The sequence below is a fragment of the Amblyomma mixtum genome, chromosome 5 (genome assembly GCF_055824585.1).
Source record: "Amblyomma mixtum isolate Tamu chromosome 5, ASM5582458v1, whole genome shotgun sequence".
NCBI classification, from domain to species: Eukaryota; Metazoa; Arthropoda; class Arachnida; order Ixodida; family Ixodidae; genus Amblyomma; species Amblyomma mixtum.
In genome coordinates this window covers 161,012,680-161,036,570 of record NC_143016.1, presented here as the reverse complement: position 1 = coordinate 161,036,570, position 23,891 = coordinate 161,012,680, and the positions used below count along the sequence as shown (strand labels likewise).

At 48.0% G+C, this 23,891-nt stretch overlaps 1 protein-coding gene across 3 annotated transcripts in view; it reads right to left on the bottom strand.

The window, feature by feature from the left end:
- LOC149344317 (uncharacterized) overlaps window positions 1-23,891 on the bottom strand; it is an 83,657-nt gene that overhangs the window by 8,219 nt on the left and 51,547 nt on the right. For 2 of the 3 annotated variants that reach the window (XM_089542594.1, XM_089542597.1), the window contains exons 2-3: window positions 10,807-10,980; window positions 2,688-2,853 (exon numbers count right to left, since the gene is read on the bottom strand). In XM_089542594.1, coding sequence (XP_089398720.1) covers window positions 2,688-2,853; window positions 10,807-10,980 — 340 coding nt within the window. Of the gene's footprint in view, window positions 1-2,687; window positions 2,854-10,806; window positions 10,981-11,056; window positions 11,115-23,891 lie in introns of those variants that run through there. The other variant, XM_089542596.1, reaches the window with a different exon arrangement.

Here is a 23,891-nt window from a genome sequence, read left to right as displayed (position 1 = left end):
CGCGCACGAACACGCACATGCATACGTGCGCCCGCAGGCACTCGCGCACCCACACAGACACGCACCCACACAGGCACACGCACTCATACACATACACGCACGCGCGCGCACAGACACACTCGCGCGCGTGAGCACACACACATATGCGTGCGCACACATGCGCGAACCCACACAAGCACACGCACTATACGCGTGCACACGCACGCACACATATATGCACACACATATGCGCACAAACACACCAACACACGCGTGCACGCACTCACAGACACACAAACACAGACACGCACACATACACACACGCTTGCGCGCATGCACTCACACACACGCACACACAGGCACGCACACATGCACACAGACATACACTCGCGTGCATAGACACACATGCGTGCGCGCACCAAGACATGCACACATCCACATACGCACGCGCATACACGCGCGCACGCACGCACACAAACACACAGAAGCGATATTGAACGAGCTACTACGTAAAACACGCCGGCCAACCATCTCGGAAGCACTGCGCCCCGTCGGCTCCTAGAACGAGTGGACCATCCATGGCGGCGCCTAATCACGTGATTGCAACTGGCCAATAGGCGGCGCGGCGGCAAAAAGAAGACAGCCGCGGTACTTTCAGTTCCAGTGACTGCTAATCATTCCAACAGTTCACCGCCTGTGTCTTCGCCACTCCCCCGTAGTGGGTATGTGCCATTCTACTTGAGGCCAACCAAGCAACTTTAGAGCGCACATCTGCCGGAGCTATCCGCAGTGGCGCGCGCATGCGCAGAGCGGCGACTCTCTACGCTGCGGCGCGCGCATCTGCTAGGATGTCGCTACCCTCCACCTCCCTTCTGTTGTGCGCGCGACGTACGTGACTAGAAACACGTGTGGATTTTTAGAGGTCAAATTGCAGAGCCAAAGGTCATTCGCAGACATTGGCCGGAGGTCATGATAGGAGTAGAGTTATCGTTCTAAAAAAACAATTACAGTGCTTAGCGTAGTTCAAGAGTACGATTAGGTACTACCGGGGACAAAAGGGGTATGCTCCATGCGGCGAGAGCCGGAGCAACGAAAAACTGCGTTGCAACGCCATCTACAGGCGGCATCTGGGATCGAGACAGCCAGTGCGTGACCTTTATTATCAGCAGGCATGAGGCTTGGCTCGTTTCAGCGTTTCGTGCTTTCGCTCGCCAAAATGCCGCAGTTTTCCGTTGCTCCGGCTCCCGCCGCGTGGAGTATACCATTTTTGCCCCCGATAGTGCATCGTAAAAGCAAGGAACTGCGAAACACCAACATGGGCCAATTTTCCAGACAGCTCCTACACCTAACGATGTACGATCGACTTGCCCAGCAACCTGCACACTCCAACTACACTTCTGTACCTGCGCCAGCCTTATCCTCTTTACGCACATGTTTGTGTTGCGCAGTTTCTTGCTTAACAGGTCTTAAAGTGAACGACTCACTGAATTTTCTCAGGCATGTTTCGAATGGGCCGGGTCCCAGATTAGATCTATCTCCCTTGTGTGGGCGTCGGGTTGAAATCCTATAAGAATTTTAAGAGTGGTGGATGAAACTCGTCCCCTTGCAAAGTTATTTATGGTCGATTTGGAGTCGCTGATGATCGCGCACGTCAGCGTCTGTTGGCAATGGGCAAGGCTATGGCTGCCTCCTCCGCTGTTTCGGAGTTTTCAAGAAGCTTGTTCTGTGTAATAAATGGCGCTAGAGGAGACTGCGTTCGTTTTTAAATTTGATTTCTTTAAATTTTTTATTGTACCTTTACCTTTTGCAAAAAGTAGATGTGTAGCCAACCTTTAATAATAAATAAGATTAAAAATCTCGATATCAGGTTTTTATTTGATGTATTATTTGTTTAGGAATACTGCGAACGCTATTGAAGGTAATTGCAGAAGGGAACATAGCTCTGCCAAAATGCAAACAAGGCATGAACAAAAAATGGATACATACAGGCTCAACAAAGAGAATACCGCGGCAAGCTAATTAACAACAATCAATTTAAATGCTCTTCCAATAAACAGAATTACTTATGTATTTGGTCCCTAGTGAAAGGAACAGTAACGGAATGTCTCTAAAGGCTGCCTGTGTAAACTAGGGACATATAAATGTGGCCTCATCCCATTTTTACGTAGTACCAGATTTCGTTCACGTTGGTGCCACGCTACTACATAAAGCAAGCACTGTTCGTTTCGTATGATTTTTGTACATAATCCCATGCATCGCGTACAATAGCGAAGTAGTATAACGTAGACTAATGTAGTTTGCTACCCCTGCAACCAACCAAAGGAGTCCGCAGAACTTTTTCCAGGGGGGCACCCGATGGCCGGGGATGGGGGGCCGGTAGCTTAGCACCAAAAAGGAACTATTTGTGGTCTAAACTGTGCGCAAGAAACAAAAATTAGAAACAGCAAATTAGTGCTAGGCTTGGAGAACATACATTGGGTTTTATTAATGAACAAAGAATTAAAGTAAATAAGCAAAATACGAAAAGTTACTATCCATTAAGCGTGCTAATCAAGCTGTGTAGTTGTTTCCTGCTAGTGCATAAATAATATCCGAAATTCCAGGGGGGAGGGGGGACACGGGGTGGCGACCGCCCCCCTTGCCGCCCCCCCCCCCCCCCCCCTTCCGGACGCCTATGGAACCAACGACACCATACGGTGGAGGCATACCCAGGTCTTCACTGGGGAATCTCCGAAACTGGAAATCCTTCTTGGGCGAGTGCAGTCTCCAGGTTTTGAGGCGATGCAGGTGCATCTTGGCCATGGCTGCCCGGAACCGTTGCTTCGCCTGCATCGGGCCGCAGTGAAATCGGCGTTTCTTGAGCCAGTCCCAGGCCTGCAACAGTGGAGAGACACCACATGCCGTCACATCGAACGAAGTGATCCGAGACAAGCAGGTGAGTTTTTAAGCAAACATATGCATGAGCGCTGACTTGTCGACAGCTCATGCTCCATATGGAACAGCGCACAACCGACTGGGACGAAGAAGTAGCACAGTAAGGTCAGTTTGATCGCAGCCGATGTGCATATATAACCAGCTTGGCGTTAGTTCGAGAATGAGATGAAAACACGTTAGGAAATGTAGGACAGCGCTGATAGTGTCAGCGCAGTCCTGGGTTTCCTCACGTATTTTTTTGTCTATTCTCGAGCTTCCGCCACGCAAGTAGTATGCACTATACAAGTAGTACAGGACGAGACAAAGCGCTGCCGGCACTTGTGTCGTCCTACCATTTTTCTAGGCGTCAATTTTCGTTCAAACGACTACAATTATCGTTAGGCGCCAAACATGAAAAGTAAAACAGACTATTTCATCCAAGACAAGCTACACTGAATCTTGCGGTTCGTGATCATGCAGAACATAACCGACGTCTATTGACAAATGCTCGCGGTATATGGCAAGGACTGCGATCACCAGGTCAAGGGTACAGAGGGCAAAACACATGTCTAGAACGAACGAACTGTGTGTTCTGCAGCTCCCAGGAGGGCAAAGACGGACTATGAAATCCTATGAGTTTAACTGCACATGCTTACATCCAGGCCCTTTCAAGGCGAAAGCCTTTAATGCCTCAAACTGTCGTTAGCAGCCGTGTCTGCAGCCATGTCCACGTTTCGGTTACGTGCCTTATATGGGCATATGCCAATCATTACTTAATCGATGGCATTCGAATGATATCGGAACGCGATTTAAGGCATTCTATGATAACTGCATGATAATTAATTTCTAATTGAGCATAATTAATCTTTCTAGTCAGACCACATAAATAAATAAAACCGAGCAGGAAATTGGTCGAGGTGGGGAATCGAACCACGGTCTCCGGAGTGCGAGACGAGCGCGCTAACCACTCCGCCATGCCAGCTCGATGGTTTGGAATGAAGGAAGGTGCGTCTAGTGAATACGGTGTCTTCGTTCACTCCCATCTTCCTCCCTTCCCGTTACCGCGAGGTTCAGGTGTCCACCGAGATATGCGAGACAGATACATTTCCTTTCCTAAAAAAACAATTTACCGAAGAGCAAGGCGTACAGCCGAACGAGCGATGGCGTTCTGTGGACTCCCTGGCAGCGTTGCAAGACGCTTTCGCATTCCACTCTTAGAGGCGAAGCATAACATTTTAGCCACACATCAGTAACACAAGCAGCCACACCGCGCTTAAGGCTTTCACCTCACCGCACTTTAGGTCAGCAAAGTGCCCCCCTGAATTTTTTAACTAAATTTTATCGCTAGATAGCGCGTGTTCAGCCCGAAACACGCCCATGATCTGTTCTAGACAAATATTTTGCCTATAGGCTAAAATTAAAAAAAAAAAAAAAACGTCAAGGATCCCCCCGATGCTACTTTCCACCCCGGTTATCGAGGGACGAATTTATGGGCAACTATTTAAGGGCGGTCCTCTTTGGACCATGTATTTCTTGGATTTTTTTCACCTCAAAAAAGGTGGTTCAGCACGTTTTTCTACTGCGAAATTTTTCCCTCGCGAATGTGGCGTCCAGTGCTCCCATTAAACAATACCTGGGTGCGGACAGTTAGCGGGTACATACTATTTGCCAGGGGCGTACAATTTACCGGCTGCAGATAATGCAGTGAAAAATTTTTTTTTTTCGAATGGAATTTATCTTTAAATCATCTCTGGGTGAGGCCAATTACCGGGTGCGGACAATTTACCGGTAGCGCAGAACATGGCAGGTGTGGACCGTTTTACCGGGTGCGGGAAAATTTAGCTAATTTTTTCTTTCGACGAAACTGAGCTCACGAGACTACGAGGTCAGGACTATGCACCGGCAATTACGGCAGTACACGCTGCTACAGTGCGCATGCGCTGAGTTAATAGCGGCTTCTACCGACTCTGCTCGAGCAGAGAGCGAACAGACACGTGCTAGTTGGGTGCGTCGATGGCTTCAAAAACAGGATGCAGATGCGACGCAGGCCGGAGCGAGTAAAACGAGCGCAACACCGAATCGGCAGAAAAGCCGACGTCTCTGCGGTGGGCGTGTCACTCCGTGCAAGCAGAGCAGGAAGCTCGAAGTGCTCTGGACGCCAGCGCGACGGTTGCGTCAGAGGACGCCTAAGTTGCAAGCGAACGGATACGTACGCAAAGCGGTGGGTGAACGAACTGTGGCAAGAGGGCAAACCTGCGAATCAGTTACGGCTTACGCATAAACCACGAAGGAAAAAAATACAGGAATGTTTGAAGACGACACAGAGACAAACCTACAAAAGGCGTTTTGGCCAGATACCAAAGGGATAATTGCCTCGTGAGCGACCTGCCTGCAAACAGAGCATGTCAGCATTTACAGGAGGTTTCTATTCTAACTTTCACCTCTGGCTACAGACAAAGTCAGTCTTCCTAGAGGAAGTTGCTCGACACGTTCTGGCACTTCGTGCGCAGGGCGTTTCTTAAAATGGCACGGAAGAAAATGACTGGCAAATCAAAACAGGAGAATGCCGCAATAAAATATGTGGGAGAAGTTGCTTCGCAGCAATAAAAAATCGTGTGGTTGTGATTTCCCTCATATGAACCCGCCACCGTGACCGAGTAGCTTTGAAGCTCGTCTTGTGATCCCGAAGTCGCGGGTACGGTGCAAGCCGTGCCGACGGCATTTTGATGGAGGAGAAATTAAAAAACGGCCTTGCGCTGTGCGATGTCGGCGCACGTTATAGAACTCCAGGCTAATTCTGAGCCCTCCACTAAGGCGTCCCTCGTAGCTCTTGCGTTGCTTTGGGGTGTTAAAAACTTCGATTTGAAAAAAGATCAATTTAATTTCCCTCATTTAAGTGGGTTTAAATCGGCATTGGCAACTGTAACGGGGATATCCTTTATCCGTCGCTAAGTAGGATACAAGAAAAAAAAACAGCAGCAGATAACACCGGGCTACGGTCCGCGGCGTCTGCATTACTCCGCTGGCCAATCACAACAGTAGACGAAACCCGCTTTTTAATTTTTTACTACATAAACACAAGTCGGGCATAAAAATTCTAGAGCCTATATCTTTTTGTTGTGATTAGCCTCTTCTCTAGGTAACAAGAAAGGTTTTAACGCACAATTTAACTGTCGTGGAAAAACTGAGTGCGGCGGTCCTGAATGTGTTCGGAGCTTCACTGTAGATTTAAGTTGTATCCGACTACAGTATCCTGGCGCTGTTGATGAAGATGTAACAAGTGTAGCCCCTTCTAGGCTCCGGGTGGTAAATTATAACCATGCGTTGCCTGTTGAAACACAGAAAACCTAATTCTAAACCATCCTGCTCGTAGTGATGCGAGGACTGTAACATAATCTGAGAATGTTGTGAAAAAAACACCTTTTCCGGCTTTCCACCCCCCCCCCCCCCCCCCTCCCCGAGAGATGTAAATCCGGAAGTATAAGAAATCATTCAAGTGGACGTGCAAACTACAATGAACAGGTGCATGAAAAAACTGCCGGCGATTACGTCACTTCCTAATACGAAATTCGAGCGCAGCTGATCAGCTGTTTCAGCTTTTCGATAGATTGAGGCATCTTAGGAATTCGAGCAAGACATGTATGTGTATGTACAATTACAGACAACTTATTTTAGAGCGCAGCTCTTTGGCGCCCGTTTCTGCGTTTCGCGGCGTCGCCGTTGTCAGTTGCAACCAGCAGTGGACACCTTAGTCGCGCTTTATGCTGCGAAACCAATGGAGCGGGAGTTAGGAAACAAAAAGAAAGGCGCATAACTGCCCTCTTGGAACAGTGGACACCTCAATCTCGCTTTAACCGGTAGTAGGTAAGGAAAGACTAAGCGACAAACGTTGGGAGGTTCTGTTCTCCGTGATAATGCATGCGGTTATATGTACGGAAAACTTTTAAACTGCGGATTTCATTCAGCTCCTGTTTCCTCTACACACATTCCTGTGTCTAAAAAATTAGCTTCCCCAAGAAAAACAAAAGAGTTGGCAGACTTTTCCGGTCTTATTTCTCATTTCTGAAAAACAAAATGGCAGTGGTTTATCTCAACTAGACCAGGATATACGTAGCGAAAGCCGCTTCGTCTATTGAGATTTCGGTAGCGACACGCCGTCTCTCAGCAGCTTGGCGGCATCTCATCGCGAGACGTCCCTCTCGTTCTTCGGGCGCCTCGGCTGCCCGCTTAGCCGTTCTCGCCTTATTTTCACGGTGTCGGCCGGCCTTGTACCATGCGACGACTTCTGGATCGGAAGACTCAGTTTCACGCAGCCTGTACTGCTGCCGTGACGAGCACGGCCGCTCTCATTCCTAGGTGCGCGCCTGAGGAGCGAGCGCATCGCTTCCGGCTTATACCCTAGCTGCGCAGTGCAGCGGCTGCGGCGCTATGGTACTGATTGCCATGGTAACGGCGCATGCGCAGTAGTAGCCTTTGGAAGGCACCGCGAAATGCGCTTCTGCTAGCCTAGGGTACCTTTCACGAAGAAAAAAAAAATTCCCAGCCGCTAAGCGCCAAGTGTCGTGTTGATAGAGAAACTGCGTATGATATCGCGAAATTATTCTTTTGCATTGCAACGTGTGCGGACACCACATGAGAGTTCATATTTTCCATTTTTTTCTACTGTGTGCCTCATCAACCCATCCAATCAACCGCCGAGAGTCGCCCGCTTAGCGACTGCAATTGACTGAAGCTCGAATGCAAGCCTTCGAAGCTCGAAAGCTCCAGGCCAGCAGACGACCTTAGCAACAAAGCTGCCCAGCGGGTACGTACAGTCTGTGTCAGCACCTTATCAAACGTCATCTTGGACTCTGCAACTTACCCACAAGACATTTGTAAATGCTACACTGACCGGTTTGTCAGTCAGCTTCCCTCTCTTCCTTGGTGCAGTCAGCTTTCGGTCCCATGCTCTCTCGCATCACAACTTTACTAGATTGGCGTCTGCAAAGACTGTAAACACCATCGTGTTTACATCATCATGACACCATCGTGACCCTCATCGTGAGCTCATCGTGACCATCGTGACCCTCCGGTGGTCACCTCTCACACCCTTCGGTATATCTCCGCAAGCGCTTTTGTCTCATCACGGCTGCGAGTGCAGACAATAGTATCTACCATCGATTCCGCATGCCAGCAAGTGGCATCCTTTGGGAAGCCAGGACACCGGGCAACAGTACAGTCAGGCCGGAACGAAACGCGAACAGCGCATGTCAGGAAAACAAAACATTTTACCTGCCTACTTTCAGCTGTAGTGTGCCGCTAGCCTGATTCATGTGTCTGGATAAAGGGTCTGCCGAAGGGCATAATCGTAAATAGGTTTTAAAGGAATATTTCGCTGCAAAGTAGAAATGTATGACATCTTGGCGCTCTGTCTCGTCTTTCTTCTCCTGTGTGTGTGTGTGTGTGCGTATGGTTTGGCGCCTTTGAATTTAATTATGAATAACTACCAACTAGCCCAACAACAAATTCTTCTGACATATGTGTGTTCGCGTTTCATTCCGGCCTGACTGTACATATTGTTAACATGAAAGCACTGAAACGTCTTTTCAGTGTCAAACTCTAAGGCTACCTAGACATAAATCAACTGTATAATTCTGTGTTAAGTGCCTTCCCACACGTTAAAGAACCCCAGGTAGTCGAAATTTCCAGAACCCTTCACTACGGCGTCCCTCAAAGCCTGAGTCGCTTTGGGACGTTAAGTCCCATAAACCAAACCAAACCAAGTACCTTCCCAGTATGTTCAATATTTCCGGAAAAACTGGCTTCTGCGTCGTTTTTTTTAACATTCAAAATTTTCCGGGATTTTACATCCATTTGTATTTGCAGCTATTATGGAAGTAAATGTAACGCTTTAATTCTTTTAGAAGGAGATACTAATTTATTAATGCTATAGAACAAGGGTACTAATGGAATTCTTTACTTAACATATTGCCGGTATATTTATAATTTTCAAACATTTGCAAACAATGAATTATTCATTATGGTAAATTGATAAAACCGTCAACGGCGAAACTAAGAACCATGTTAGCAATTTTCTACACAAATTCTCTGCACAAATTGGTTTAAATACTGCTCGCAAAAATTGGTGGAATTCTACACAGGCTTCTGCAGTCGGGCCTAAGGAGAACTATGCTTTCTGAAGTTGAAATTTGATTTACAACGCGGCAGCACAAGGCAACTCAGTCATCAAGTGATCTACCAGACCCATGCTGTTCCAAGAAAATAGGCTGCACAGAGAAAACTGCGACAAACCACTGTTGCTCCAACGTTCTACAACGATGTGATACACTGTAATGAGTGAAAAACGTAAAGATTAGCGACGCAAAAGAAAGTCTGAAAATGAGGAAGGACTAGGTGCGCGGGAATTTGGGAAGTGCTCCCGCAACACAGCACACGGCGCCGGAAAGCGCGCACGTTCAGCGTGCAGTGGAGACTACAAAAGGTCAGCGCAAGTGCCCGACCACCAAAGCGGCGGGGAAAAAAAAAATTCAGGGGGCACTTTAACGATCTAAAGTGCGCGAGGGAAAAGCTTCTCCACGCAACTTTGGCTGCACGGCCGTAGGCACACACGAGGCAGCTATGGGGCGACTTGGATTGGGTAGTCATGACCCATGACTAACTATTCATGACTAACTAGTTATGACTAGTTAGTTGATAACTGGTTAATTACAAGTTAGTCATGACTAATTGGTGACTGACTAGTAATGATTTGTTAATGACAAACTAGTCATGATTGGTTAATGACGAACTAGTCATGACTGGTAAATGACTTGTCATGACTTGTGGCTAGTAATGACTAGTTATGACTCACTTCAGATGCAACGGACGGACGGACAGAGTCATGGCCGCGAGTATGATCCATCAAAGGCTTTCGCCTTAAAATCATTCTTTTGCGGGTGGTGACTGCCTGTCGCACCACCTAGAACTGGGCGTTTACATGAACCGGACAACTTCAGGTTCAGGGCTGCCCGGCTGGAATTCGCCTGTCAGTCTTATGATGCCCTCGCGCCATAAAAAATCCGTCATCATCATCGTCAATCTAGTGGAAACGTTAGCGGGTCGGGCTGGCTTAGCCCGATTGCACTTGGAAGGTTCACACAGTCCGACCCGCTCGTCAGGGTCCATGCAAGCTCTTTCGAGTCAAACAGTCGGGTTAGACGTGAAAAGAGAACTAACCTGTTTTGCGTTTGGGCTGTCGCGCCTCCGAGACTAGCGATAGAGAGCAGAGATCTCGGACGACGCCTTTGCAAGCTCGCACTGCACTGCTCGACGCTGGGTCTCGCTGCAGCCGCGCCTGTCTTTATTCGCTAAAGGCGGATTCAAATGTCGCAGGACCAATTTCAGGCAATTAATTACGGTTTCCGAAGCATTACGAAAACGGGGAGGGTGCGTACCAAATCGATTTAAACCGGTCGCGCGACCTCCGCGACACGCCAGTGTGAATCCGCCTTAAGAGCGGGTTCACGCAAACACGCAGTCATCGAGTCTGGATGTTCTTGCTCAGCACGCCTGTTCCCTTTACATGAGCCTGCTCCCGTCGAGGCTCATGTAAACGGTGCTTAAAGCTATAGGTTGCAGCGGATGTCGGATACGCCACTGCTGAGAGAGAGGCGTTTAGTTGTTTTGTTTGTTTGTTTGTTTTTCGGAGATAACTGAGCAATCAATGCATGCGCTGTTAAACTTTTTGATGCCTCAGAAAGAGAACACTCGCGCTACCGGTGCTGACCGATGTTCACAGCTCACCCTCCGCAAGGTGCCAAGACAGCCAGCGAAAAACGCTAGAGGAGAGCGCAGTGGTAACGTGTGAGAAAAGAATTAAGAGGAAGCCGCGGCATAATACCGAGAAAAGTAAGTCACTCCAAAGCAGTTTCGCACCATGAACACGGCGCAATCCTTGTCCGGAGTGGACGTGCCACCGTTGCCGTGCTTCCATAGCAGCTGGAAGACACCAGAACGCCGGTCCAGCCAACGGAGTCGCTCGCCGAAAGTTCCCTGTTCGAGGTGCTCGAACAGGAAATGACAGAGCTTTCCTGTGAACCGCTTCGGCATCTGCAAGGAAGAGAGACGCGTAAAAACCGATGTTAGCCACGACTACTTCTACGGCAAATGTCTAATGGTAACGCACCGCCACAGAAGGAGTAGCGGAGGTAGGACGACATGAAATTGCGGAAACCAGGAGATTTGGTGAGGCTGCATCTTCAAGTGAAAGCATTCAACAAACACATCGTGAGCAAGTTGACAGAGAAATGGAGCGAAGAAGCGCTGAATCACGTTTTGTTTTCACAGGTGAACGAATGAGGTAGACCATGGTAGACGGCGAGGCCGTCGCTGTTGTGGTACGTCTTAGCGAAAAATGTCCCCTGTTCACGTGCTGGCCCGTGGCATCGCCACTCTGGTGGCAGCAGACCGGGCCATGCAAGTCGGCCTTAAAAGGGGAGCTCTCTCGCATCTAATGGATTGCGGCGCAACTATCATTACTTGTTTGCAGAAGGTGATGGCGAGATATCATGGATATTTCTTTTTACTACGCCTGTCGTTGGGCTGCGTCGCGTCGCCATGAAGTCATGAACTTAAATGATATTAAAATAACGTGACCTGTTGCGAAGGGGTGGGTGACGTTGAGCAGTGACTAATGCCCGCTGGGCCGTGACCTTGAGCGAGAGGTACAGCGATATGGTTCTACACGAGTGTTTGAGTATCAATTCAAAGGCATCCTTTCGACTTCGCACGTACGGCCAGACACTGAAAGGTGCAACGAATCTCACTTGCACAGGTAGACGTTTAAGCACCTCATCCATCGGCAACGTAATAGTTAGGCGAGGTCAAGATACAGCATACCGTCGAAAAAGGCGGCATCTTTGACAGCCATCGGTTAATTTTCTTCATTTCTGCAAGGAACGAATTCTATGCCGCGTCCGGCGCGAAATGCGCCGATGTACAATTGTCCCCCATAAAATCCATTCTGTTACCGCGAGAGGTATACACTGCTTTCGCAGATACTGTTGTTTAATTGTTTCCTTATCCCGGTGATGAAACAATGAAGCGCTTGTTTCGGCTATTTCTGTTTCTCGAAGTTGGGCGACAAAAAATGTCGCTTAGACCACCACACCCGCACACACACTGCGGTGTAAAGGCGACGGGAAGCGTTCACGCTCGCTAATGACGCATGGATAAGGTTAGGAAGACGGAATAATCGCTCATCACTGTCTCGGAAGTCGGACTGGTGCGTAGTATCATGGGAGTCGCTCAGTATCATGGGTTTGCAAGCGCGAACCGCGTCCATCGTCATATGGTTCGCTCAATGTGTCGCGTAGCATCTTGGTGCCCAAACTATAAACAGCTTCTACCAATAGTTCTCGTCTTCCATGGCGCCCGGCTCGTCGTTTTCGTATTCTGTCCGAGTCGCTGCCTGGCGGAAGTTATTCGATCTACTCGACGCGTCTGAAACGGCCTCAGTGCTCTTCAACGCAAGCGGCGACTTCACACACATCAGTAGTCGCGGAGCGGTTGAGTGCGTCATAGTCGTTGCACTCATTTGCCTTAAGCACGGGCAGGGGGTACCTGACTCCTTCGCTCAGCGTCGGTATGATAAGGTGCACGCATCTATCGTCCGATACACTGCACGCAGTGAATACTAGGCCGGTTTGGAATAACGCAAGCATCCTTACGTGCTCTAAACGCGTGCATTTTTAAGGTCATTAGGCGGTTTGTCACTTCCGCATTCTTAGTTTAGCCAATATGCGAACAAAGATGAAACACTAAATTCAGACTTGTGGCGCCATCTGGTTGTGAGAATGGGAACCATTTTTGTAAATAAACCGACACTTCTCTTTAGGCTTACAAAAGCCGCAGAATTGTCCCTCGAGCTAAAAAAAAATGAAATTTTATCTATCATACGGTTTGTTATAGGCCTGCAGATCAGATGAAGCGAAAACTGGGTGCCCCATTTATGGCTCCTGAACGTACTCAAAACTGCAGTAACCACAACGAGTGTACTCTGAAGCAAAGGGTCAGGCTGTAAAGTGCGCCGCCTTGTTGTAAACGGTATTTTAACGCACGCTAAACTTGGGAAACAGCGCACGTAACGCGAGCGTACGGTAAGGCTCGATTGGAAATAGCGTTTGGGGCATGCGCTCTACGAAGCGCCCCATTGTATAGGGTACGCATCCCTTTGTGTATGTCTGCGCACGCTGTGCGAAAAATACCTAATTTTTTTACCTCTGCGAACCACAACGAAACACCTGTATCTCAGACAGCTTCAATTCCTCAAGGATTTTGGCACTCTGAGTAATGACCGCTTCTAAGGTTGACCATACGCGCTCATCAGGTTCCGCGGCCTAGGGGTATTCCCGCAACCTTTCAACTTCAAACTGTCCTTTTTTGGAAGCATCTTCTCTGACTATCCATGAATCTATGGAAACTTAAGCCCGTACACGAACTCCATCCGCTTCCCTGTGATTGCAGAGTCCATTACATGCACGTCAGTCCGACCAGTTCTCTGTCTCCTTACCACCGACGCCTCCTACCGTAACTGCGCCGTCGACGGTACTTTATGCTGGCCCGGAAATGGAAGCAAGAGCTGCGACTGATTCTTGACGCTTGCGTTGACGTCGTTCGCGAGCGCCCGCCGCCGGCTTGGCGCGGACTCCGGTGTCTGCGTGGCGTCGACAAGCCTTTGTGGCGCGCCGTCGCTACCGCGACCACACGACACTCCGGCTCCATCACGGGATCCGCGTTTCCGCCGAGTCGCGGCGTTGAGGAGCGGTGTCGTGTGTGGGTCGGCTGCTTCCATGTATAGCGACCAAGCGCGTGCTCCGCGTTATCCGCGCTTGCCAGCCTGAGTGCCGCCATGTTGCTGGCTGGACTGCTGTTTTCGCCTGGCGCTACCAACCGCTCCCGCGGCGTTGCCTTATTAAGGCGACAGCCTTTAATGCCTCATACTGTCGTTAGCAGACGCGTCGGCAGCCGTGTCGGCAGATTTGTCCGCCTTTCGGCGTCACTGCTTAAAAAGAAACTGCGCCGAGGGTGGGAATCCAACCAGCGCCTTTGGCATCTGAAGAGGAGACGCTACCACTCCGCCACGAAGGCTCAAGGTTCGGGCATGAATAAAGGCGCATCTAGTGAACGCATGGGTTTCATAAATAAAATAGAAGGAATAAAGTCAAGAAAAGGAAAAATAAAAAATGAAAATAAGAAAAGAAACAAAAATAAAAACAACAGAAAAATAACATTAAAATAAAGATAAAAAACAATAAAAATATGAAAAGGAGCAAAAAAACAAAATATGAAAAACAAGAAGTAAATAAAACAAACAGTGCGCCAGGAAACGCTTGCGCCTTGCAACACTTTAGACAGCCAAAGTGCCCCCTGAATACTATGCTGCAGCGCGCCCCTCCCGCAGGCGTGGGGGATTGTTAGCGCCAGGTACAAAAGCAGTCCATCCAGCAATATGGCGGCTGTCACGTAGAAGCACTGGGCCATCTCCAACCACTGGCCAGACACCCGACGACACTGGCGCGCCCATGGTGGCCGCCGCTCGCAACTCTCTTCTCCCCGCAATGCGGTACGCATTCCAGAGGAAACAGCTATCGCCCTGAAATAGCGTTTCGGCACGGCTGTTCGGTGGAAGCATATGCATGATCATGTGGCCACAGCTTCGGTTGGAACTCGAATGGAAAGAGACGCAGCTTCACGCGGCGGTAGCTCGCACCGCTTTGGCGACAAAAGAGGGGGACCGTAGCGCACGGGAGGTTGACGCTTCTACGATTGCAACAGAGAAACGAGTGCGTCTATCAAACAGAATGTCGACCCGCCGCGGCGGTCGCTTTGGAAGTTCGGTTGTTGACGCCAAGGCCGCGGGTTCGATCCCCGCCACGACGGCCGTATTTAAATGCAGGGGATATGCGAACAGGGCGGTGTTTTGAGCGATGGTACTGCATGCAAAGGAACCCCTGGTGTCTAATTTAATCCGGAGTCCTCAAAAGAGGCGTACCTCATGGCCCTTGTGTCGCTTCGGGGCCTTAAATCGCCATACGACCACCACACATTCTTACACCATGCGCCACACAAGATAAACGTTTAGTATTGGTCCGGGGTTTTCGTCAGGCTTTGTTCATCGAAGTCGACAAACCCCCTGGCTTTGCAGAAAGCCGTTATAAGTGAACTGCCATCTCTGTCAGTTATGACAGCTGAATGCTACTTGTCTGCTCCTTTTGTACGCACGCCTTGCTCCTACCGTTGTGAAAATTATTGCGCAAAGTTGAGCTCCTTGTTCGGCGAAGCGACAGTTTGTGTGTGCAGTCAATTAACATGAGCCGAAAAGAAACCCGAAAAGAAACCCTCTGTTAGGCCTTCCACTGGCAAGTCACGTTAACGTCAAAGAGAGAAAGACAAGAAGCTGTATTAATTTTACATTATTTCACGCAAAAAGAGGCGTCACCAAATACGTGCACGTTTAAAGTTTGTCGCAGAAGACATCTCAGCGGTGTAGATTAGCAGGCGTCAAGGCTGTTTTACTTGTAAGCGAAAATGCTAGCGAATCCTGCCGCCGCGGCGGAAAAACCTGTTTTGAGTAGTCACTGTGATGAGCGGCGAGGTTCCAACAAGTTGGAAATTTGCGCTCCGACGCGCCGCTCAATATAGCTCAGTCGCTTGCATGTCAATAGCCTTTATAACGGAGCCTTCAGCACATCGGAATGTACCGTCATGGAGTGTGGAGTAATGACCATCAGCGGCGAGAAATTGTAATCGGTTATCGAGGAAACATTCGAAAGGTATCACTAGGAAAATAGTCAATAATTAATCGTTACCCACCGCGGTGGCATAAGGGCTATGGCGTTCGGCTGCTGAGTCAAGGGGTCGAGGGATCGAATCCCGGCTCCAGTGGCCACATTTCGGTGGATACGAAACACCCGTCTGCTGCACGATTTCAGCGCACGTGAATATATTCCAGGTGGTCGAAATTAACCAGGGGTCCTTTAGTATGGCATCCCTCATAGCCCCGTATGCAAGCTGAGGATGTTAATTAAAGGGACATTGAGGACACACTAATGCTGGCAGCTGTATCGATTGATTTCCGTGCTCTAACGACTGAGGCGGTACTTTTACCACCTAGAAAAAGCCAAAAAATTAAATAACCTCTCGCCGGCCAACTTTGCAAGTAAACAACGTGCTTCGACACTAGTTTTTTAGGAGTCATTCTGGGTGTATAGACGTCACGAGCTTAAATAGAGCGCTGGTAACATTATTAAATGCAATTTTCCTAGCCCTAACGCCGTCTTCTGCTGCCGGAGAAAATATCAACACGCACAGAAACAGCCACACATACGGCTTTTACAATGAAAGAAGTTTGGTGGAAATAACATAGTAAAGCAATATTTAATTTCAAGGCGTAAGCCTTTCGTGGTTCACGAGTGTCGTGGACTGAAGTTGTTGAAGGAAGTTCGTAGTCGGAAGCTGTGGACGGAAGTTGTCCGCACGAACTGTCAATCATAAGTTGTATGGTAAATAAAATAAAATGTAAAAGTCAATTCAGCAACAGTTGATAAGGAACATATATGCAATGAAATAAAAGCGAAAAATAAAAAATCAGGAACAAATAAAAACAAAAAGAAACAAAAACAGAAAGGAAAAACAAGGAAATAACCTAATCAAGAAATAAGAAATGAAAAATTCACGGAGAAAAAGATGACAGGGAAAGGCTTTCGCATTTCCGCTCCCAAGCGCACCTAAGTGCAATCCGCTAATTCTTTTTTTACTTTTTCAGCCATTAGCATATTAGAGGCGTTGTGAAACCGCTGTGGAAAAGTATACAGTCGGCGCATGATGAACGCTCAAAAAGCCGGCGAAATTAACGCTTCAACGAGACAAGCTGCTTTCCGCATGGGTATGGGTTTCAAGAGCCATGCTGCGTGGCGCTAAAGAATGAGTTCAGCGAACACTTTCAAAAATGGTTAACAATAAGTTTTACAGAAAAAAAAGAAACCCTTTACAGGAGGATACACTCAGCTGCGGCGCACGCCACTAATTGTAAAGAAAAAAACGTGATAGATAGCTAGCTAATAAAATAAAATCCACTAATCAACTTCATAATTAACGAAGTTTGGAGGTTATTGCTAATGACGAGCTTATAGCCAAGTACGGACGACGACGCCGTATCAGTTTTTGTATCGAATAAAAGGTCGTTTTCTAAAGCCATGCAGCGCGAGAAAATGTCGTGATTTTTTTTTTATCCGCACCAAACCGAAACTTGGCGCACGAGGAGCGCCTGCAAATGCGACCGGCGCGGTAGTACGTATCTGTCGTGGTCATTTCACAATGATGTGACAAACGGGATCCTGGTTTCCTGCGTACTAAAACAGCTCCGGACGCAACTAGTGAAACCCGTTTCCTGCGGGAACTGCATAGGAGGGAGGAATCGCTATCTGGGGGTAACATTTTGCCTCCGTCCGGCGCCAGTGAATTGCGCAAGCTGCGACAACGGCGGCTCTCTAGTCGTTGCTTACAACGTTCCGTCTGATTACGCTGTGTATGCCCAAGATGAAATTCGTCATCATCATCAGCAGCCTGACTAAGCCCACTGCAGGGCAAAGGCCTCTCCCACGTCTCTCCAAGTAGCCCTGTCCTTCGCCAGTTGCGGCCACCGTATCCCCGCAAATTTCTTAATCTCATCCGCCCACCTAACTTTCTGCCGCTCCCTGCCACGCTTGCCTTCTCTTGAAATCCACTCCGTTACCCTTAAGGAGCAGTGGTTTTCTTGCCTTCGCATTACATGCCCTGCCCAAGCCCACTTCTTCGTCTTGATTCAGACTATGAGGTCATTAACCCGCGTTTGTTCCCTCACCCACTCCGGCCGCTTCCATTTACAGGAGTAAATGGACCGGGCTGGGACATGTAAATCTGGGAACCAATAATCAACACTCTGTTCAGCACCAGAGCGGGTTGGTTCCAAGAGAACAAAAACACAGAACTGGTGGCGGCTAAGAGTGATTCAAGGAAGACGAGAATGAAAACTTAGCTTGGATAGCGAGCCCGCGGTTGGCGTGAGGCATGGCGCACAGACAAGCGGCATGTTTGTAAACAAAGGTGGCGCTACGGCCCGCAGCGACGCGGCGGGATGTTTAAAAGAGATGTGTTGAAGCTCGTGAAAGTGAAAACTGAGGGAAACCTGCGCGTTGCACATGCCTATATATACCAAAGTACAGTGCTGATTCAAACTTCGCGCTTAGTGCCCTGCTATAAACACTGAAGACGATTTGCAGCAGCTGTTTTTTTTTTGTTTTTTTTTGCGCACGCGAAGAGATGCCCGAGACGGAGACCGGGTGTTTGCCATCTGAAAATGGCACCCTGTGCTTAACTTACGATCACACGCACGCGGAATATCACGTCTAAGCTTCTCATAATGAGAGCCCAACAGAATGCGAACGCGTTGCAAGCGTTGATTCTCGCACTGTTCGCCGCGCGAGTGAAGAGTTGCTCGTTAAGAGACGCAAACTATCATATTTCAATGCAGAAATTAAATACTAGCAGAGCCACCGATCCGTCATCGAACTATCCGGCTCCACGGCAGATGCCCATCGCTTTGGCCCCCATCCAACTGCAATAAACTTGTGGAGATTTGTGCCACCTTTCTTCACCTCTCTTGTTCAAGCACACGCCCCACAACTCTCCGAATATCGCGAATTGCGTTCAAAAACTCGCAAGCGTGGCATACCCAAAGCGGACGGTCCCGCCTTTTGCCTACAGAACGGAAGTTACCCCTGACACCAGCGTCGCAGCATTCGATCTGTGATTATAGTGCCTAAATAATAGTATATTTCTAGGCACTATACTGTGATGTAAGCAAGATGCGGTGGCACTGCAGGTTAATAATATGGAGGTTAAAAAATATGGAGGTTAAAAGTAGGCTTAGCGCCCATAGAAATACATGAAAACAATTGTTTTCAAAGATGTTTTCTGATTTCACAGTGCACCTATTATGTCGTCCTGTCGTGAAGAGCAACCAAGTTCATCCTAGAACGGATTCTGAAAGTATGAGGCGTCATTTGGAAGGCGATGTATATTTAAAACACCGCGAAACGTGCGCACGGGGGACTCTTTCCTGAGGGCCTGGAGTACGAGACGGTTGCGCAACCCATAAAAATTCACGTAAACAAAACTTAGCAAACAATATTTCTCATTTGACAAAGCTGCCATCGAAGCGTGCCTTCATTAACAGTTGGCGAGTGGCAAAGTACTCTTCGTCATTTCGAAGCTATCTTCTTAAAACGCCACGACAAATGTGTGCTGTGTAGGCAGATGTACCAACAAAAGGCGCTCTATCCGCTGGGTGTTACCCCGAATCGAGCAAGATTCTCGTGTAGCCCGACATGCTTCTGCGTGCGCTACATTTGCTCACTAATACAGTCGTTCAAACTAGACAGCGTAGACAGCATTACCTGAAAAAGCAGTTCTCAAACGTCACGGAAAGCGCACGAAAGAAAACCACGCACTGTAGCAGACGGCACCTCAGACGATGTCCCGGCCGCCTCCGACTGCATGGATGGATGGATAGATGATAGGAGCGCCCCCGTTGAAAGAAGGTGGTATCAAGTGCCACCATGCTCGGATTTTTTGCCTTTATTTTTATTTAATGGCGTTACAAATTGGTTTAATATTAAGCAATTTTCTTTCAGTACATATTTAACCCTACGCGTCTGACCGACACAACTGCGCCGGCGTCCGCCAGCGCCACCTACGTATGTAATCATGGTTTTAGTCGTCTGCTACAGTGCGCAGTTCGTTTAACGTGCTGTTTGACGACTGCCTTCAAGGTAAACCTTGTTAGCGTTTGAACGGCAGTGTCTGCGAGGATACACAGCGCACGAAGCAGCATGTCGGACTACACGAGAAGCTTGCGCGATTCCGGGAAACACTGTGGATAAGAGCGCCTTTTGTAGGCATGTCCCTGGCTTCACAACCATAGAGTTTCTTACTATTACCTAGAGGGAAAGCTGGCAGCCCGTCTATGGGAGTTTGCATGGAGACCCCTCGAGACCACTTCAGCCACCATGGGCGCTCAAAGCATCATGGGGCGGTGAGCTACTTGTTGCGGAACTGCAACTTTTGGCCGAAAAATAATAAAAAAATAAAGCTGTTTGATAACTACAAACGTCCTAACATTCAATATCTTGTCTAATGATTGCAACAAACGAGCAGAAAAGCATTTAAGTGCAAAGTTTGCCCAAAATAAGAGACGACTCGCTCTCCTATTGGCCAAGTAGTGAACACTATAAAAACTAATATTTCGTAATTAACAGGCGCACTTTTAAAAGTAAATATGTTTTCAAAAAAGATGTTGCTGCCTAAATACTATAAGAGGTTTTTTAATGGCATTTCGGAAAAGTGAAACCTTTTATTGGCGTCGTGCGTCGTCGCGGTTTCACTACTATGGGTTTTGCCCACTGCGTTCGCGCGAAAGTCGTCTGCGCACACACGAACAGCGTTTTCGGAATGAAACATCTTAGTAGTGCCACTCCATGTTCCCAAAAAATTACGACTGTGCCGCAACAAGTAGCTCACCGCCCCATGATGCTTTGGGCGTCCATGGTGGCTGAAGTGCAGCGCCGCCAGCTTTCCCTCTAGGTAATAGTAAGAAACTCTATGTTCACAACCACTGATATACACTATGGGGCTGGATGGCGCATTGAGCGCCCGAAAGTGAAGCCACCGGAAGTAAGCGGCCTTGTCCCGGAAGTCAGCCTTTGGCAGTGCACGAAATCGGACCTCAGCACGGTTTTTCAGTTACAGTTTTGTTTTCCCACTTAGCATTTCGTCTTTTCGCAGTTCTCGTCTTTTTACATGACAATGCCTACCTGTTGCGACGTCAACTGAGCGAGGAGGCCGAGCGAGGAGGCTGAGCGGGGGCGAGCGCAATGGAGGGTGAAAGTAGGTGACAAAAATTATAATATTTTGCTATTCCACGACATGCAAAATCAATCAACGTTCGAGAAGGCAAACATGCTGTTCCTGCCACCGAGTAGAAAGTGCGAAAAACAGTTAATAAATGCGTTGGGTAGGTTAACAAGGCGTTCCAGCTCCATGACGCGTGTGCTTCTCAGCGACGTAATAATTTGTTGACACCACAACACCGTGTCTTCAATGCATTCCTGTTCGGATTTTTGTTTATGCTACCATTGCAGCATGAAATTGCATGAATTTCAGCAACATGAAAGCAGTACAGTGTTTAGACACTCAGGTGATATGAAGTAGTATATAGGGAACAGTTTGTGGCGAACTTTTGCAGCAAACGAAGATTTTCCCTTCATTCCCATATGCATTTGCCTGCATTGCAGCTCTACGTTAAACACGTCTTTTTGTGGCCGCAACGCACGTGACTGCGAAATGGCGCTATAGATGCCAAGCATTTCACAGCAGTATTTTCGTTTTTCGTATGTAATGCGCAGTGTGCAGCTGAATAACCGCAAACGTTTCTTGACAACTCGGGTCTGGCCACTCTATCACGGTCTTCTTCCTCCGCTAGTCGAAAACACAGTTCGAGGGCTAATTTCGGCTGTTCCATTAAGGTGACATGATCCGCTGACTGTCGCTTCATACCACAGTATACGAAATGACCAGCGCGAAAACAGACGGGGACAAGTGAAGAAACACTGACGACAGGACGGGCGCTGACTAACAACTGCTTATTTTCGAGGAAAACCCAGCACAATACATGCCAAAAACCACGTGACAGTCATGGGGCCAAAGATTACAACCTAAAGCACATCCATCAAAGGGCGGCCGACACAAGCATGAACCGAAAAAAAAAACAAATATGAAAGAAGGGTTCGGAAAAGTTTACGAAATGATTACATCAAAAAGTACTATATATAACCAGCATAAAAACACACACGAAAAAAAAACGCGTGCAAACAACATCGTGGCCAAGCGGCGGTGTCAAGACTCTACATTTACAGATGGCAACTTGGAGGCTGGCAAAAATTAATGGCGCAAAACAAGAAAAATACTGTTTATGTGCTGTTAAGGCGAAAGCACAAATGTCTGATTGTGAGTTTACGTCGTCGGTTGCAATCCCTGTCACAAGTTAGCCTCCAACTTTACTAGCAGCTGTATGCTATGTGCAATGATGAATCGTTATGACACTACCCGGAACGCTGTATGACGTCACAACTGTGAAACGAAAGTCGGGGAAATACACACCATTAAAGGCACAGTGAGGCCAGAATGAAACGCTAACACTCATAAGCCATACTTTTCTACTCTGCTGCGAGATCTTCGTTTAGAACCGTTTTATGAATATGGTTTACGTTTATGGGGGTCTAACGTGTCAAAGCGAGTCCACAGCTATGAGGGACATCGTAGTGAAGGACTCCGGACATTTTGACTACCCGGGTGTTCTCTCGGGCCTCTAGAATTTCGCCTGCATCGAAATTCCACCACCGCGGCCGGGATCGAACCCGCGTCTTTCAGGTCAGCAGCCGAGCGCCATAACCACTGAGTCAAGGCGGCTGGCCCGGTTTATGAATATGTACTTCACTAACTTCACTAGACCTTCTACCGAGACACCTAAATCAGGCTGGTAAAATGAAGTAGACTGGTAAAATATTTTGTTCTGTCGGTATGCGCTGTTCGCATTTCATTCCGGTGTCACTGTACACGTCTTCGACTGGAATCCCTGTCGCGAGCTAGCCTGCAACTCGACTAACAAACGTATACTATGGGTAGGGAGAAATTATATAATAATAATAATAATAATAATAATAATAATAATAATAATAATAATAATAATAATAATAATAATAATAGAATTTATTCATGCAATATGTAAAATCTCGTACAGGCACACCAAAGCCACAAGAGGGCTTGTAGGGTGTCGCCCGGCAGCAGCGACAATCCAAGTACAAAATATATATCATGATAATATTATATGACAATATAATATATCATCCGGAACGTTGTATGACGAACGGTTGCGTCCAATTTTGATACGAATGTCTGGGAAGGCATACAACTGGAGGTATATCGTGAGTTCATTGGGGATTGATTGATTGATTGATTGATTGATTGATTGATTTGTAAAGAAGAAGATGCACGCTCATGGCAAAGAGGAAGATGGCGCCGTTCTTCAGCCGTATTGGTATCGCCACGTATGTCAGTGCTCGACCTGGCTGACCTCAGGATGTTTTCACCGCTGCTTCCGTCTTCCCAGTCCCTTTCAATAAGCTTCCGTCTTACATGTGGTAAAGGTGCTGGGTTACATCCTTCGAACTCCGCAGCCATACTCACCTGCCACCTGTGATGCCTGAAGACGTTCGACATCAAGCCGTGGAAGTGGGCCCAGCCGTTATCTGCGCTTATTATAAGCAGTGTTTCTTCAGCTTATTCCGGCGTTGTTGAGATAGTTTTCAGATAAAAATACTGGCCGTTTTCCCGGCATATACGCCACACACTGCTCCCGCACCGCGGTACCGTCCAGAGAGAACTCGCCCGACAGATTCGCACTGCGTGCTGCTGGTGTTGCGTCACAAGCACTTCGGGACGTCGTGGAAAAGAAAGCTCGGCAACACTGCTGCGCGCCTTTTGTATGTCAACAGGATGGAAAAGTCCCATTCCGTGCTTGACCACTGCTAGTTGTGCGGAGAGAGAACTTGTCCAGAGAGAACTTGGCAAGCCAGTCACAGCGCGTCGATGTTCTTGTGTTCGCGTCATTTCAGGGCGACGACTTCTTTCTTCCAGATAGGGACTCGGCGCCATCATAGCTTTATTTGATTGCAATTGACCGACTAATGTGGTTATCGCGGCTGGCAGGTGTAATTGCTGCCGCGATGCAACTGTAATGCTAGCAAAATCATACGTCGTCGTAACGCAAGCTGCAATGAAAGCGCCGACATTTTTTTCCCCTATCTGCGTTTCGGATTTTCGTATTGGTATCTGTTCATTGTGAACACTGGTGCTTCAATGTG